Consider the following 18,630-nt stretch of genomic DNA (forward strand, 5'->3'; position numbering starts at 1 on the left):
GTAACTTCCTGGCAGTCCGTGGAGATACACTGTGCCAGATTGTCCTCTGTTACACCAGGGCAAATCTGGAGTAAATGAGATGAAGTACTTTGCATTTACACACGTGTAAATGGTAGGAGAATTTATCCCACTGCAGTAAAAACAGTAAAATCAGGTCACTTCATTGGTTGCTTTCTTATTTACGTGTATGTTCCCCTTTTGCAATGCTGGACAGTGTCATCCTAGTTGAAACTTCCAATCTCAGCTGCTCTGATGCCAGGTGGTTTTATGCCTAGTTTCAATAGAATTCACAAACTTTTCCAGAGAGGCAAATGTGCCCCACCATGCAGTTTTGTATTAGCCAGATCTTGAAAGATTTAGAGTGTTTGGGTTAGGCGAGGTTGGAGGGGGGTGGAGAGGTTGCTTAGTATTAAAAAGCATGTGAGCTGGAAGAGTAGCATAACAACTCCCTTGAGGAGAGACTGGGTTTTCTGCCAGATCACTGGAAAAGAGGGGAATTCTCTCCCTAGTGCATAACTGTCCAGCCATCCAGAGTTTTATGAAATTCTACTGTGTGTGGTAACAGGCTTCCTGGGGAGCAGGAGATCAGGATAGAAAAGGTAAGTGGGTGACCAACGCAAGCCAGAAGCTACTCCAGCTGTGGAGATGTTCCCAAGCCCAGTGCAGGTGAGAATTACTGATCATCTTCACTGTCCTTATTCTTGCAATATTTTATCTAGCTCAACAGTTCTCAAACTTTAGCAGGAGGACCCCCGTTTTGATTTAAAATTTTTCAGGGACCCCCAAGCCCCCCACTCAGCCCCAGTCCCCACCCCCACTCTACCCCTTCCCCCAAGGCCCCACTCCTGCCCCACCTCTTTCTGCCCCCGCTCCACTCATTATGAAACCAGCAGGATTATTTGAAGATACTCCTGATTTCAATCAGGGAGTTGTGTTGACAACACCTGTGAAGTATGGCTTTGATGAACTCCGGCTAGAAAAGCAGCTTCTGTTTGCTCTGTGCTTCACCGGAGAATTTGTGAAAGAAGAGATTCCCTTCTGAGAGATGTGATTTAACCAGAGCAGTGAAATGATACTGCTGGGAAGAGCTAAGGTGAGCTATTTAACACAGCATCATATAGAGATGTTCTGGAACGAAAAGACCCTCATGAAACACGGCAGAGGATGTGGAGAGATGCTTTGTTAAGACCAGAGAACGTCAAATGGATGTTACTGAACGGCAATAAAGCTGTTGGCCAGGAAACTTCAACCTGAGAAGGAACTTGGGGTTGTGCAAAGTTAATCAAAGAGGTTACAAGACCACAGAGCCATGTATGGCAAAACAAGGGGAGTTCGGGGCAGCTGTACATCAGTTGACATTTTGAAAGCAGAACTTAGACTTTTAAGTGTAAGAGTCTTGAGACATCTGTCAGCTCTGGTACTAAAACCACAGTAAGCATGTGCAATTACAACTGTGACATTGCCAGTGCAAGGCCCTGTTTTCTCTGGTTGGAATGTGCAAAGGCAGCACCACCTCTACTCTGATTGGTCCCATTTTCAAAATACCAATGTTGACCAATCAAATTACAGTCCAGAGAGTATGTCCAAACATGGACACCCCCCCTCCCCATCAGAATGGAATAAATAAGCCTAATCATCAGTCTGCTTCCCCATAGCTAACAACTCTTGGAGAAGTACACTGGATCCGTAGGCTGGCTGCCAAGGACTCTCTGTACAGGTAACAAACTAAGATTTATCATAGATAAAAGGCAGAGTTAATAGTATTTTTAAGACAGCAGTGTTAGTAGAACAAGCCTTACAATACTACTGGCTGAGGTCCACTGGCCTGCAGTGTGAAGGAGGTCAGACTAGATAATCATAGTGCTCCCTTCTTGTGTTAAAATCTGTGAATACTACCCACATTAAAACAGGCCACCAATGACCTGGAGAGTTCACCCACAGTGCCTCCATTTGACAAGTAACAAGGACTTTTATACGTACGTTTCTTTTCAGTCAAGTGGCCATTTGCCATATTCTAGGTTAAATGTGTGAGTTACAAAGTTTGTAAATAGCTTAGTTATATGGTGCCATGCAGGGGCGCTGGGACAATTTGTAGTGGGGGGGGCTGAGAGCCATTGAACCAAACTGTAAACCCTGCATATGATGGAAACCACTTCATGCCACGGGGTGTGGCTGCACCCCTCATTCCAGCACCTCTGGCATGTCTTGATCCTGTTGAACTCAAGGAAAGTTTTGCCATTGATTTCAATGGGGCGAGAATCTGGGCCTTGGCCCATTATGTGTAGTTGTGTCACTAGCAAGCTTCATCCTAGATTTATTGTGATTTGATCTTTTTGTTATATTTTAACTCCCTGAGCCAAATCTTCAAATGGTGTCGATCAGCATTGCTCCATTGACGTCAGTGGAGTTGCACTGATCTACACCATCTACACCAGCTCTTAGCGATTTTCAGCTTTTAACTGGCTGGGCAGAAACGCTGTCCCATCACAGGTGATGTCAGCTCTCATTTAAGTACTTAAAATAACAAAGTGCTATCTTTGAACAACAGTGGGGAGAAACAGGTTAAGCCAGACTGGGGACCCTTAGGGAGCATCCACACCTCCTGGCTGGGACATCTGTCCCCTCCCCTTTTACTTTCACAGGGGTCTGGCATTGGAGCCCCTGGCTTAACGAGGTCCTTTCAGCCAAGGGTGACCCCCTCATTTGGGACAGGTTCAGCACAGTTCTGCTCCCCTTTATTCATACAATAAAGACAACAACACTGATAACAGCATTTCACTCCCCCTGCATTCAGTACTAAAGTGATTTGTAACCCAACGCCAGCCAAAGTTGATCACTTTGAGCAACACCGCTCTCCTGCTGGATATCTAAGCAGAGTAGGTGTATTCTTGTAAATACAGTTTGCTCCTGATGTCTCTCCCGCTCCCAGTTAGCTGTCAGGGGAGAGTTCATTCAGACCCTGCTTACACCTGCTTCTCTTTCTCTTGTTAACTGCAAGTCCCTTACTCCAGTAAAAGGCCCATTCAGCTCAGTGGGAGTTTGCCTGACAAAGCGTTCCAGCATTGGGCCATATGCCTGACAAAGCATTCCATTGGGCCGTACGAAGTAGTCTGTTTTCTAAAGCCTGCTAGAAAACCCCTTGAATAGACGATCAGGGTGGATTTGTTTTTTCTTCCAGGTCCTGACTAGAGGAAGATGAGGCTTCTCTTGGCATTGGCTGTGCTGATTTCCTGCAGTAAGTGCAGTAATTTGGCAAACCCTCTAATGTGCTAATTATCCTGGACCTGATTCTGATCTCGTTGACATTGGAGTCGATGCTGTATAACTCCAATGAGTCAGTGCAGTTGTCCCGGTATGGAACTAGTGTGAGAGTAGAACCTGCGGGTCAGATTCTGTGGTGCCCTGCGCTGCTGGTGCAGCCAGCTGGGTGAGGATTGCCACACAATTAGAGACTCCTCCGGCATCATAGAGCTAGTGTTGCAGATCCAGTGGCATATCCCTGCCAGGTGCTCGCAGAGGGGGCATAGCCCAAGGGAGGGGGGCATGCTTCCAGCCTCCATTACAGACCCTTGTTAGAACAGCCTGGGGGACCATCCTTGTTTGCAGCCAGCCTAGGACTGGGTGGGGTATGAAGGTGTCTACATCTTCTGTTGCATGCACACCCCCCCTCCAGCTCCATGCTACGCTCTCCTCCACTGCTGTTTAGGGTTGGGGTGTGGTGTTTTGGGGATCCCCCACACCAGTAAGAGGTTCTGTCACCACTTGCCTTGTAACTTGGGTGCCTGAATGCTTTGCATTGTCCCACGCCGATTTCTTTGCTTCCGTGCAGAAAAATGACTTTCTGAGGGGGAAGCAAAGGGAAGCCACAAGAGCGGTCATGTGACCCTCCCCAGCAGTGTATTTTGGGTGCCCCTTGCAGCCAGCAGAGAGGTAAATCACTGTGGGGTAAGGGGAGGGACTGGGGAAGACCTGGCTGGTGGCTCCTACCTTGCGCCGGGATCAGCTGCTAGACCCGGCTGAACGGGGGAAGACGGGACTTCCTCTTCCCCTGTAAGGCATCCAGGCCGTGTCAGACCCACCCCCAGATTTCTCCCCTGACTGTAGGAAGCTCTGCAAACCCCCTCCCTCCCCTGCACTTCCTGCACCCATCGCTCCTCAGCTGCAGGGGGAGGGATCACTGTACAGGGAGCTGCTCCCCCATCCGCCCAGCCCTTGTGCATCCAAACCCCCTCATACCCAGACCTTCCCACCAAGCCTGACCCCCACCCACACCCAGAACCCCCCGATGACCCCCTCTCCCCCTGCATCTGGACCACCCCAACAAGCCACCCAAATCCCCACCCTACCAAGCCCCAATCATCTGCACCTGGATCCCCATCCCACTGAGCCCCATTCCCCCAGACCCACCTTACGAGCTTGATCCCCCTACGCCCAGACCCCCCCTTGCTGAGCCCCAAACACCTTCACCCCCCTGCAGAGTCCCATTACTGTTGCACCTAGAACCCCCCAACAAGCCCCTGTGCATCCAGATCCCCCCCACTCCCAGATCCCCCACGGAGTCGCCTGCACCCAGATTGCCCCACACAGAGCCCTCTCAACCCACACCTGGATCCCCCCACGCCGAGTCCCTCCACACTTGGATCCTGCCTTGCCGAGCATGCCTGCACGAAGGGGCAGGGCCCTGGGGTGTTTCTGGGGCAGGTCCGGTCCTTGCGCTGTGTCAGGGTTGGGTGCTGAGTCCATGTCCCGGGGCGGGGAGCTGCGCAGTGATCACCTCTGTGCAGCCAGTGCCCTGTGCTCTCCACTGCCATGCTGGAGTCTCCACATTTATTTGACAAATAAAATTTTGCAGAATTTTAAAATATGGTGCGCAGGATTATTAATTTTTTGGTGCAGAATGCCCTCAGGAGTAATTACAAGCTTTCATAAAAGACCGTACTTGATGCATTTCTATACACAATAAGATATACCACCAGTTGATTCAATTGCTTGTTCTTTGAGGGCCTTGTTCTCTCCTTGAGGTGTCTGGACCCTGATTGTCACATGGGGGTAACCTGTTTCTTACCATGACACCGGCTCTGTAGCCAACATGTCACTGCCAGGGCTGCTTGGGAGCACAGGGTCATTCCCACCCAGAGTCAATGACTGTGATAGGAATGAGCCCCAATACAAATATCTCTGGGGAAATGTCAACACAAAAGGTTAAACCTTCTAATGCCCACACTGGGCCAGATTCATCCTTCGTGTAATTCCATTGACTGGTATCTCACCACACGGAGATTCAATGCTATTTCCTATAGGAAATGTCGCCTTCCCTAATGTGTAAGGTGGCCTGTGACAGGTATGACAAAATCCTGGACAGACTTCACTGAATGAAGTTTAAGTATCTTAGGAGCTCACTGTGTAAAAAACGAACTGTTCGTGTACTGTTAGGGGAGTGTATGTAACTTCTTTCAAGGGGAAGACAGGACTCAGGCAAACAATGGGAACTGTTAGCTTCAAAGGACTGTTTGAAACAATGGACAAAGACAAGAATGAACTTTTAAGTATGTTTCCCAGGAAATCTCTAGGAGGAGGGTGATGCAACAACTCTAGGTATACGAAAACTCAGCCTTTTGAAGCTTTGCAAGAGGGGACTTTTTTGGCTACTGGTCACTGGCTACATGAGGGTAGATCAAAGACCCCAAAAACGGTATAAAGAAGTAACTCATTGACACAGGAGTGGGTCAGTTCGGAGCTGAGGCTATGATGAACCGGTGACCACCGGGGAAAAAAACTTGTGTGGGGTTCAAAGGATTAAGCGCAAGCCAGAGCCTTTGGGATGGGGGGTGGGAGGGTGATCTCCGGTAAGCTGATCAGCATGCGTGTAGGTTCTTTTATTGTTTTTTAATATGTTTTCTCTGTAATGATTTGTACCTTAAGGACTAAATGTGATTGCTTAGAAAGCTCGGTGTGATAACTTACAACTGTGGGCAATTACAGTGTTCGTAGTCTCTGATGAGAAAGCAAAGGACTGGTGCTGGGCATTTGGCTGTCTGCCTCGCTGTGGGATAGCGCCGTGTAAGCCACCTGGAAATACCTTAGTCAGGATGGAGAGAGACACGTCTCTGCCCAAGAGACTGCGTGCCCTTGCTGGACCATAGCGGGGGAATACAGGCGCAGAGGCCCTGAACTGTGATGTGACCCTCTGCTGTTATTTTGCAGGTGAATTCATGGTGCATGGGAGTCTCTTGGAGTTTCGCAAGATGATCAAACAAGCAACTGGGAAAAGTGCTCTACCGAATTATACCTCCTATGGATGCCACTGCGGTGTGGGAGGCAAAGGAATGCCTAAGGATGCAACTGATTGGTACAGTAGTTACTGATTACAGCAGTATTGTAAAAACGCAGGCACCACTGGTGAATTACGGTTCTATAATCCTTGCTCTAGATGTCAAATAACTTGAGCTTGGTGAGTGTCAGCTGCATCCCAATAGGTAGGGCCTTACCAAATTCACGGCTGTGAAAAACACGTCCTGGACCATGAAATCTGGTCTTGTGGGCTTTTACCCTGCCCTATACAGATTTCACAGGGGAGACCAGCACTTTTCAGATTGGGGGTCCTGACCCAAAAGTGGGTTGCAGGGCAGTCACAAGGTTATTTTAGGGGGGTTGTGGTAAATAATAAAAAAAAATGGGGATATACCTATCTCATAGAACTGAAAGGTCATTGAGTCCAGCCCCCTGCCTTCACTAGCAGGACCAAGTACTGATTTTGCCCCAGATCCCTAAGTGGCCCTCTCAAGGATTGAACTCACAACTCTGGATTTAGCAGGCTAATGCTCAAACCACTGAGCTATCCCTGTGAAGGCAGAGCTGCTGCCAGCAGCAGCGCAGAAGTAAGGGTGGCAATGCCATACCATGCCGCCCTTCTGTGCTGCTGGTAGCAGTGGCTCTGCCTTCACAGCTGGTCTCCCAGCAGCCGCCGCTCTCCAGCTGCCCAGCTCTGAAGGCAGCACCGCCACCAGCAGCAGCGCAGAGTAAGGGTAGCAGTACCACAACCCTCCCTACAATAACCTTGTGACACCCCCCCCCAACTCCTTTTTGGGTCAGGATCCCTACAATTACAACACCGTGACATTTCAGATTTAAATAGCTGAAATCATGAAATTTACAATTTTTAAAATCCTATGACTGTGAAATTGACCAAAATGGACCGTGAATTTGGAGGGCCCCACCCATTGGCTTTGCAGAGTGAAACACGGGTACAGGAAACAGAAAGCAATAGCAGAAGGAGAAAGGGGAAAAGGTTTAAGCCAGAGAGAAAAGATGGGATCGAATTCATCCTTCTTGTAACTCCACTGAAGTCAATTGAGTTACTTTACGGATGCATGTAGACTGATACGTGCTCACATGAGTTTGGAAAGAAGTCTGAGGTCCAGATCCCCAGTTGAGATAAATGAAAGTAATTCCTTGGAGCTACACTGATCTATAGGAGCTACGGACCAGGCTCTGAGAAAGGAAGAACTGCAAAGGGACACAACGTCTGTTCCGGATGCCAGGAGATGCAGAAGAGAAGGCTGTCACACCAAGACCAGACAGAATGTGTGGAAAAACAGAAAGAAGGCCAGTTGAGGGAGCAAAGAAAGTACAGTAATAAGAAAAGCAAAGAACCCTGATATCAGAAAGAGCAAGTCCATGGAAGGTTTAGATTGAGAGGAGAATAAAATCCATTGACGTCAGTGAGACTATTTGTATGAGTACGTTTTGCTAACTGCTTAATTCTTCTTAGCCGTGAAGCTGCAGGATCTGCTTGTTTTATGTAACTTAGAAACCGATGGAGGGGAGGGGTGCTTGGGGAGCGGGTTGTTTTGTTTTACACAGCATAGAATGTGGAATCGGCTTCAACCTGATTCTCCCTACAGGTGTTGCCTGCATCACGACTGCTGTTACTCACAGTTGATGGCTCAAAAATGTCATGTCAAAACTGAGAGATACCATTACACTTACAGGACAGGAGTCATAACGTGCGGTGAGTAGTCAGGCCCATAGAAAGATAGGCACTTCCTTTGTCTCTGCTCCCAGATCAGCTCATGGCTTTGCTGTGCCACTTTCTTAAAATCTGTGGGGTGAGAACCTCAGCTGGAGAGCCTTGAGCCTAGGCCAACTTCCCCCAGCTGGGCATCGGACACACAGTCCGACTCCAGACAGCCAAAGGTAAATAAGTTTGAGTAGCAGCCGTGTTAGTCTGTATCCGCAAAAAGAACAGGAGGACTTGTGGCACCTCAGAGACTAACAAATTTATTTGAGCATAAGCTTTCGTGGGCTACAGCCCACTTCTTCGGATGCATAGAATGGAACATATAGTAAGGAGATATATATATACACACACAGAGAACATGAGCTATTATCAGCAGAAGAAAAAAAAACTTTTGTAGTGATAATGACAAGAAGGTGACAAAAACAGACTCCAAAGAGAAACTGCTCAACTTGAATTCATATGCAAACCAGATACCATCAATTTAGGCTTGAATAGAGACTGGGAATGGCTGAGCCATTACACACATTGAATCTATTTCCCCATGTTAAGTATCCTCACACCTTCTTGTCATTATCACTACAAATGTTTTTTTCTCCTGCTGATAATTGCTCATCTTAATTAATTAGCCTCTTAGAGTTGGTAGGGCAACTCCCACCTTTTCATGTTCTCTGTATGTGTGTGTATATATATCTCCTTACTCTATGTTCCATTCTATGCATCCGAAGAAGTGGGCTGTAGTCCACGAAAGCTTATGCTCTAATAAATTTGTTAGTCTCTAAGGTGCCACAAGTCCTCCTGTTCTTTTTAAAGGTAAATAAGAGGAAAATAAAATGGAAGTGATAGAAGTCATCTATACTGGGATTTCAGACCAGCAGAGAGAAAGAGAGAGAGACACATTCATCTTGATGGTGTATGCAACCCCCTTTATCTGCATTCTGCAAACATCTGCCCGTGCTGAAGTGTTGTTCACACGGTTGTCTGCCGAAAAGGAAAGTGCCACAATTACTCATGTGAGCATGCACAGGTGCCAGGCTTTTGCACAAACATTCACAATGGAAGTGTTCGCAAGCCATCTTGAGAGCTTTCTGTAGCTTTGGGACTCTCCCAGTCAGGGAGCAGAAACAACACCAGGTGATTTTGATGGCCAGTGAGAATAGAGAATTAGGAACAGTGACGACAGGCACCAAAAGTTACACCAAATAGTTCGGTGGTAGCAGCCCCTGGGTTGGAATATGTTTTGAAGGAACAACTCGTCAGCTACTCTGGAACCATGAACCTCTAAAGCAGAAATGGTGCTTGTGGAGGAAAGGGGGTGGGGTGGAGATGGGATTTTCAAAAGCACTCAGCGTTGGCCTACAACTCTGCCTTCACTGAAGCCAATGGGAGCTTTGCCATTGGTCTGGATGGGAGCAGAATTAGCCCAATGCTAAACACTTTGGGAAATAACGAATCAGTGGCTGCCTGCAAATAATTCACCCAGCTCTGATGCTCCTGGAGTTGGCGCCCCACTCCCTAAGCAATGTGCTTCTTCCCTGGTCTTCCCAGGTCCAGACAGCTGGTGTAAAAGGAGCATCTGCGAGTGTGACAAGACCGCTGCGTTGTGCATGAAGCGCAACTTACAGAGCTACAACAAGAAGTATCGCTTCTACTCCAACATAAAGTGCATAGGGAGAAAGCCAAAGTGTTAAGCAAAGGCTCCTTGCAATGCTTATTAAGCCATCCCCTATTCTCATGCATTCAGCATTTCCACACTGTTAAGCAAGCAGGTGCTTGACCTGGGATTGGGAATTGCTTCCTATCCAGTGGTTCTTGGCTGCTCTCTCCCTAGGCTACTGTCAGGCAGAATCCAAGGAACTGCTCTTAAATAAGAGACCTGATCTGCCTTAACTGCATCACGATATACAGGATCGGAAGAGAAATTATTTCGCGGGAGAAAGCAACACGTGTCACGTTTTTGATAAAAAATACTAGGGAGGACTGGCACGTGTCCTCTGCCATGGTTAAGTTATGATGGGAGCCAGGGGGATTCTCTCCATTCTCTTCAATAGTCTTTGGATTGGGCCTACATGCATAAACGAACATAGAGAAATGTCAATGTCCTTTGCTCTTGCTTCAGTGCAGATTCGCTTTCTGCTGCTTCTGAATAAAACGGAAGAGTATAACCATGTTCTTCTCTGCGTTGTGACTCAGAGGCATTCGACCGAACCAAACTAGTCACCCTTCGGCGTGAGTGAGAAAGCTGGAAGCAGCTACCCCTCTAGTGTCATTGCCAGTTAAAATATCTGTGAGGCCCCGACAGTTCTGAGCCACAACGTTTAGATCTTGATTCAAATTTCACTCCCAAAATTCGTGATCCAGGGGTTTGGTTCAGTCCACTTTAGGTAATAGGGTTCACTGTAGAGTTCTGATTCAGATCCCACATCTGGGGTGGATCCGATCTAGGTCTTTGGTTTAGGCCCATTTCTAACACTTCTCTTTGTTTAGGGTGAAAAAAATCCCACCCATCCACAGCTTCTGGCTAAGGCCCAGAACCTGCAAGTCAATATGCACCGAGCTCCATGCTGCCCGCTGGGCTTAGCTTAGCTACGTCTCTGGGCCCAGCACCGTAGTATCTGAGCGCCTCATCATCTTTAATGGATTCATCCTCACGATCCCCCTGGTGAGCTTAAAGCCACTATCCCTATTTTACAGATGAGAAACAGACACAGAGAGCCTGAGGCCCCAATCCACACAGGTATTTGGGTGCCTAACCCCCCTAGGCATCCGGGCACCTATCTTCCATCTAAGCCATTCATACATGGAAAACAGGCATTCCCCCACCTAAGTTGCATACAGGGCCCAATCCAATAGGCATGCTCAGAGGCCACCTACCAGCGTGAGGCCCACTCAAAATCTGGTTGCAGAAGGAGGTGGTGGTGTCTGTCTCCAGTGGTTAATGCACTTACCTGGGATGGGGCAGACCCAGGTTCAATTTCTCTCCCTCTCCGCCAGCAGGGGAGAGAGGATCTGAACAGGGATCTCCCTTTTCACCAGAGAGCTCTCAAACCACAGGTGCCTGATTACTCTGGGCCCTGGGGGTGCTCAACCCCCCACCCCGCCTCCCAAGCCCCCACCCCCGTCCTGTCTCTTCCCACCTAGTTCCCCCACTCCCTCAAGCACGCCCCATCCCTGCTTCTCCCCCTCCCCACCAGCACCTCCTGCATGCCGCAGAGCAGCTAATCGTGGTGGGCGGGAGGCGCTGGGAGGGAGGAGGAGGAATTGATCAGCAGGGCCCGCCAGTGCATCGGAGGCACTGGTGGGGAGGGGGGCGCTGGCTGCCGGTGGGTGCTAAGCACCCACTAATTTTTTCCCCTGGTGCACCCATGGAGTCGGTGCCTATGGCTCTAACCACTGAGCTGTCTCTGGCCTGATGATGACTTAAGTATTATACACAGCGGAACGGTCATTGGGCCAAAAAAAGAAGTGTGTGAGAATGAGGCTGTAGTCCAGGGGCTAGGATGCCCAGCTGCTCCAATCACTCTTCCATTATTTCTCCATAGTGGAGCAGCTCCAACAAGAGAGGGGGAGGGAGCCCCACACCAGAATATCCCCTGGCTCAGTGGTGGAGCACTCTGATGACAGGTGGGAGACCCGTGTCAGAGAGGGAGGAACTGAACCTAGGTCTCTCACATCCCCTGTGAGTGCTCTAACCATCAGGCTAAGGTGGGCACCACCACCACCTCCTCCTCCAGCTGTTTTATGTGGAGCGAGGCAGGCTCCTAACTCATTCCCGCAAGAAGCAGCTTTGGCACCTACCTGCCTGACTCCAGGAGCCAGGTTGCTGTTCGTGGATCGCTAGCAGAGATAGGCCCCCTCCTCGCAGCTTGGACTGAGGCAGCTCCTGCCAAGAGAGGGGCAGGGCTTCAGACACGTCCCTGTCGTCTGCACCTCTCCTTGGCATGCTGGCTTTCACGGATCCCATTCTGAGGTGCCTATTTCTCCCCACTCGTTGTCTAGGACCCTGGGCACCTCACTCAGGCTTGGTGGCTCCTGTGAGTTTGTTGGCACTGCAATGCTGAGCACTGCAACGCCACCGTCCCTTTGTGGAGCTGGTGAGGTGCCCAATATCATATAAGAACTCTGGGATGGAACAGGGCACTAAACCCAGGTGTCCCAGCCTGACTGGCCCCTTTAAGAGGGAGTGGAGGTCCAGCGCGCCTGCTGCCCACCTGAGCTTAAGGGAAGGTACCTGGGTCTTATAAAGAGGACAACAGCAGCAGGGGCAGGAAGGCAACCCACTGACCTCTCTCAGCCCAAGGGGGTCAGGGTGCTGGTAGAGGTTGCAGTGAGCAGGAGACCCTGCGTAACCAGGAGAGGGGCTTTGCCTCCTGACCTCTCTGAGCCGCAGCTAAAGAAGGCTGAGCTCCAGTGGGGACAGGGCTGGGAGTGGCTGCTTGGTGAAAAGCCGGCTGGAACGGAAGAGCTCCAGGAGTGGCTGAAGATGCCGGAGCTGAGTGTGAGCTTGTGTGTTGTGGTGATGATGGACTTTATTTGGGGTTGTCTTGAACTGTTTTTTGTTATTAAACCAGCCTTGGACAGGGGTGGTGTTGGCCATGAGAGAGCCTCTGCAGAGTTTATTAAGGAGCCCTGAGAGAAGGGGAAACTGAAGCAGGCCTCTGCAAAGCCATGCGTGACCAGGAGGGGGTGCTACAGGGCCAGCACACCCTCTTACACCAGCTCTCGCAAGTCCTAGGCCAGTGCCCTAATCACTTTTCATAAAGCTGAGCTGTTTTTCTCTCTCTTGCTGTCTCTTCTCTCAGGGCTCTGGGAAATCTCTTACCCTCCCTGTATTTCTTTCCCTTTATTCTCTGCCAGCCCCTTTAACTCCATCCCCCCACTTCTTGCCAATGAATCCATCCTTAGCTCCCTCTTTATGGTTCCACTGTTTAGAGTCTGATTTTTCCAGGGCCTCTCTTGTGATCAGGCCTAGGGGAAGCATCGGAAGAGTCCTCGCTTGCTGCTGGCTCTCTCGATTCCTCTCAATGGCAGAGAATTTTTGCTGGAAGCTGAGTCTGCAAAAGGGACATTTTCTCCACAATGGATCATTATCCACCGCCCCAAATGGCTCGTTAGCGTCTCAGTGAAGTTTGTTCTAAAAACCAGCTGACGGGGGAACATGTTTATAGTTTAAAAGACTATCTCGACCGTCTACAAGGCTGGAAAGTTGCAGTTCAGGTTCAACTAAACCATAACGCTGCCCCCATCTCCCAGCCCACCAGCTGTGTAAGGGGGATGCAGGTAGGTATACTACCAACAGGAGCACAGAACCCCTCCAATCACTTCACGTGGCCGATTGGCTGGAAATGATTGGTTAATTTTCCCTGGGTTCCGTCACCCTCCTGACTTGAAGGAGTTCAGTGAAGTCCGGCACAAGGGAGTTGTACATTGCATCCTTCCTGGATCGCAGGGAGGCTTCGCCCCCCAGGGAGTGTAGGTGGTGTAACTAGCTCTCCTGTCCCCGCCTGGGTGTTTATGCCGCAAGGACAGCTTTAGATAACAACAGGGGCACCACAGGACCCGCGTTGGGAAGAGGCTACTAAGGGGATGCTCTCAAATGATCACATCCCAGTCCAAAAGGCACCACCCTCTTTTTACCCTTTAACCATCACAAGAGAAGTCCTGGGCACTCTGTCATGTCACCTTAACCAGGTTCTCTTCCTTGGAAGCCCTTCCTCCATAGTTTCCATGTTCAGCATGCCTGGTGGAGACAAGAGAAGTGCTCCCCCTCTCGGTGCAATGAAAGTGCGAACACTTGGACCTAGTCTAATTTTGCCTTCAAACCCAAGCATTGTTCACAAGCACTGAAGCAAAGAGCCCAGTGGGACAAAAAGGGTAGGAGTGACTGGGTTCTCCACCTGGCAACATATCCTGCAGTAGGGTGACACATGCTTACGCCCTTATTATCATTGAATTATTGAAAGCCACCAGCGTGCTCCGCAGTGCACAGACGTAAAGGCCGACGTCATCTCTCTTTCATGGAGCTTATGTTCTATACTAGACAATGCGGCTCACGCACCCAGTGCATAAGTGCAGGGCTAAAGGTTAAGCAGTGTTTTGTTGTTGTTTTTCAATGATAACTGCTCAATAGCTGATGCAGAAACATCTGGATCCGATCCAAACAGCTCAAATCATCTACAACCTCCACTCCTCCGGGAACCTTCAGCCAGACAGTTCTGCCCAGTCCATGAACCCAGATCCAGCGCTCACTGCCATCAATGGGATTTTAGCAGGTGAATTTAATGGCACTAGGAATTGTCCCGAAGTGCATTAAAAGTAGATTATTTCCATCCAGTTACTACAACAACCCCTTCGCCTCAGTTTCAAGCATTGTTGAGACTCGCTGGAACAGAGCGACCTGTGGAACTCAATATGAAGGCGCTGCTAATCCCTCGCAGCTCAAACCTGGAGTGTGATGGAGGTAAATCGGGACTCAAGGGACAAGGGACAGGTGATTGTTCCAGAGCTTGCAGATGTTGGCACCTACATACTGACTTGAACTACTGTGACTGTCTCAATTCCTCTGACCACAGGTTGTCTGCATGCACTTACTGTCTGTGCACCTGGGCTGCCTATTGTCAATTAAGATAGGAATCTCCACCCCGGTCTGTGGGCTCCGTTGGTGTGGGCCCTTTGAGTTCGTGCATTCAGCGGAACAAATCAGCGGTTGTAATAGCTGTGGGAACGGACGATGAAAACACTCTCCGAATTTGGGCACGAAAAGGTTGACAATAACTCCATGTCAAGGTGCAGCCTCTCGTATGATTCGTTAGTTTGGGATTACTGTAACACCTAGGAGCCCTAGTCACGGATCAAGGCTCAGCTCCTTAAGGGTATTTCGACATCTACCTCCCACTGAAATCAATGAGCGTCAGGAACCTAAATATCTCTGAGGCGCTAGGCCCAGGACCGTCCTGCGCTAGGTGCTGTACAAACTGATTTGGAATAATTGTAGTGGGGAGGGTATTTTTGCTTCGCATCTTGGCCTATGGTTGTAGCACCACCACCATTTATCTGTGGTTAAACATAAACCTGCAGTCCTCACGCAGACCAAACTTCCATTGGGTAGCCATAGAATCATAGAACTGGAAGGGACCTCGAGAGGTCATTTAGTCCAGTCCCCTGCACACATGGCAGGACTCAGTATTATCTAGACCATCCCTGACAGATGTTTGTCCATCCTGCTCTTAAAAATCCCCAATGATGGAGATTCCACAACCTCCCTAGGCAATTTATTCCAGTGCTTCACCACCCTGACAGTTAGGAAGTTTTTCCTAATGTCCAACCTAAACCTCCCTTGCTGCAATTTAAGCCCATTGCTTCTTGTCCTATCCTCAGAGGTTAAGAAGAACAATTTTTCTCCCTCCTCCTTGTAACAACCTTTTATGTACTTGAAAACTGTTATCATGTCCTTTCTCAATCTTCTCTTCTCCGGACTAAACAAACCCAATTGTTTCAATCTTCCCTCATAGCTCATGTTTTCTAGACCTTTAATCATTTTTGTTGCTCTTCTCTGGATTTTCTCCAATTTGTCCCCATCTTTCCTGAAATGTGGCGCCCAGAACTGGACACAATACTCCAGTTGAGGCCTAATCAGCACAGAGCAGAGTGGAAGAATTTCTTCTCATGTCTTGCTTACAACACTCCTGCTAATACATCCCAGAACGACGTTTGCTTTTTTTGCAACAGCATTACTGACTCATATTTAGCTTGAGACCCACTATGACCCTGTAGAAGGGTTCGTCCGGGTTCGTCCCTCTCCGGGGCGGCGGGGAACCAGACCGCCTCGCTACGTCTGTCGGGTTATCTTGGGGGAACTAGCCTGGCTGCGGGGTTTGACGCCGCGGCAACGGTAGAGACCAACAAACAGCTCTATTCCGCAGACCCAGGCCCTAGTTCAGGGCAGGGCAGTCGAGTCTCTTTGGCTCAGGCCCTTAGGCAAGGGCTGAGCAAACAGTTTACACAGGCCCAGGCCCTAGGTCAGGACAGGGCAACAAACAGTCAGTAGCTCAGGCCCTCAGGCAGGGGCTGAGCAAACAGGTTCAACAGCAAACCCCAGGCTCCTGGCTCTGAGCAGCCAGGGAGAGGGGGAGACGGCCACACGTGAGGTGGGTGGCAGGCAGGACGCAGGCCCACCTGTGACGTTGTGCAGTCTATATGGTTTTATAAAAACTAATAAGTCAATATAATGTAACTGAGATAGTTTTAGAGAAAATACGGTAATAAGTGAATGTAACGTAACTGGGATATGCCTCATGCAAAAGGTCTCTTGTAAGGTATCATTACAAAGCTTATAATCTACTGAGTGTGATCATCTGATTTGTATAAATGTACCACTCTTGTATCTAAAACTAGAAATATAAAATGTAACTCTGAGGGCCTATTGTAATTGTGTAAAGTGTGGGCCATTAATGATGGTTTGGAATCTTGATGACTCCCATTGTCTGCAGATGGCTGTATTTACCTGTGAGTCTTCCTGTATATGTGTGTGCTGGCAAGTGAGTAATGAAGTCTTGCAGTGACATGTGATCATGTCACCTGAACTGGAATCCATCTTTAACCTGGTGCTTTTCCAGTGAGGGGGGGGTGGAAAACCAGAGAGACAAAGAGTTCCCGCCTTATGCAAAAGATATATAAAGGGGTGGAAGAGAACAGAGAGGGAGGAGAAGCCATCATGAAGAATCCCCTAGCTACCACCTGAGCTGCAACAAGAGCTGTACCAGGGGAAAGAATTGTGCCCAGGCCTGGAAGGTGTCCAGTCTGAGAAAAACTTACTGAAACATCTCTGAGGGTGAGATTATCTGTATTTAGTTTGATTAGGCATAGATTTGCGCATTTTATTTTATTTTGCTTGGTGACTTACTTTGCTCTGTCTGTTACTACTTTGAACCACTTAAATCCTACTGTCTGTACTTAATAAAATCACTTTCTATTCAGTAATTCACTCAGAGTATGTATTAATACCTGGGGGAGCAAACAACTGTGCATATCTCTCTATCAGTGTTATAGAGGGCGAACAATTTATGAGTTTGCCCTGCATAAACTTTATGCATAAACTTTATGCAGGGTAAAACGGATTTATCTGGGTTTAGACCCCATTGGGAGTTGGGCATCTGAGTGCTAAAGACAAGCGCACTACTGCGAGCTGTTTTCAGGTAAACTTGCAGCTTTGGGACAAGTGATTCAGACCCTGGGTCTGTGTCTGGAGCCAGACGGGAGTGTCTGGCTCAGCAAGACAGGGTGCTGGAGTCCTGAGCTGGCAGGGAAAACAGAAGCAGGGGTAGTCTTTGCACATCGGGTGGCAGCTCCCAAGGGGGTTTCTGTGATCCAACCCGTCACACTCCACTGCCTCCCAGCCCGGGGCCCTAGCAGCGGCCGAAGACCCACTGCTGTGTCAGTGGGGATCCTGACCGCAACACACTGACATTGGCTTTGGCGGTGCTGCAGCCAGACTCGGGTCTGCTGCCCCCGGGCTACTTCCGACCTCCCCTCTAGAGGTACCTGGGTCCGGACGGCATCCTCCATGGGGTCACACACCATGGGCTCCTTGGGGTAGCTGGCAAGCGGTAGGCCTGGCAGTTCCTCGGGGTAATGGGCGAGCGGTAAGCTTGGTAGTTTCTCTGGGTAGCTTGCCACAGGCAGGCTTAACAGCTTCCCCGGGGTCTGGTCAGCATCAGTCCTCGGCTGGTCTCGCCAGTCCTCGAGTCGGTCGCAGATTGCAGGAGTCTCCCCACCGGGAGCTAGGCCACAGACGTCTGGCTTCTCCGGCGGCCGGGCCTCTAGTGAGCTCTGGGGTTGGGCTTTTATACTTCCTGTCCTGTGCCTTGACCTCTGGGGGGCGGGCGCAAGCTCCACTGGCTCTGCCCACTTTGGCGTCCGGAGAGGTTTGTCCCTCTCCGGGGCAGCGGGGAACCAGACCACCTCGCTACAGACCCCAGATCCCTTTCCGCAGTGCTCCTTCCTAGGCAGTCATTTCCCATTTTGTATGTGTGCAACTGATTGTTCCTTCCTAAGTGGAGTTTTTTGCATTTGTCCTTTTTGGATTTCATCCTATTTACTTCAGACCATCTCTCCAGTTTGTCCAGATCATTTTTAATTTTAATCCGATCCTCCAAAGCACTTGCAACCCCTTCAAGTTTGGTATCATCCGCAAACTTTATAAGTCAACTCTCTAAGCCCTTATCTAAATCATTGATGAAGATATTGAACAGAACCGGACCCAGAACCGATCCCTGCGGGACCCCACTCGTTATGCCCTTCCAGCATGACTGTGAACCACTGGGAACGATTTTCCAACCAGTTATGCCCCCATCTTGTAGTAGCTCCATCCAGGTTGTATTTCCCTAGTTTGTTTATCATAAAGTCATGCGAGACAATATCAAAAGCCTCACTAAAGTCAAGATATACCACATCTGCCGCTTCCCCCCATTCACAAGGTTTGTTATCCTGTCAAAGAAAGCTATCAGGTTGGTTTGACATGATTTGTTCTTGACAAATCCATGCTGACTGTTATTTATCACCTTATTATCTTCTAGATGTTTGCAAATGGATTGCTTAATTATTTGCTCCATTAT

The 18,630-nt window shown here is 49.1% G+C and overlaps 1 protein-coding gene across 1 annotated transcript; it reads left to right on the plus strand.

Moving 5' to 3' along the window:
- The first annotated feature begins 725 nt into the window (after positions 1–725).
- On the plus strand, positions 726–10,182 carry LOC101932692 (basic phospholipase A2 sphenotoxin subunit B-like). Its single transcript, XM_065575397.1, has 5 exons — positions 726–1,717; positions 3,179–3,235; positions 6,205–6,349; positions 7,905–8,011; positions 9,566–10,182. The coding sequence occupies exons 2-5, from the start codon at positions 3,196–3,198 to the stop codon at positions 9,706–9,708; spliced, it is 435 nt and encodes a 144-aa protein (XP_065431469.1). The 5' UTR covers positions 726–1,717; positions 3,179–3,195; the 3' UTR covers positions 9,709–10,182.
- Positions 10,183–18,630: the final 8,448 nt, after the last annotated feature.

This window comes from Chrysemys picta, chromosome 21 (assembly GCF_011386835.1).
Source record: "Chrysemys picta bellii isolate R12L10 chromosome 21, ASM1138683v2, whole genome shotgun sequence".
Taxonomy (NCBI): Eukaryota; Metazoa; Chordata; order Testudines; family Emydidae; genus Chrysemys; species Chrysemys picta.

Coding starts and splice junctions, on each gene's coding strand:
- LOC101932692 (XM_065575397.1), top strand. CDS start 3,196: ATGAGGCTTCTCTTGGCATTGGCTGTGCTGATTTCCTGCA. Junction 6,350..7,904: donor CCTAAGGATGCAACTGATTG/GTACAGTAGTTA, acceptor TTCTCCCTACAG/GTGTTGCCTGCATCACGACT. Junction 8,012..9,565: donor GACAGGAGTCATAACGTGCG/GTGAGTAGTCAG, acceptor TGGTCTTCCCAG/GTCCAGACAGCTGGTGTAAA.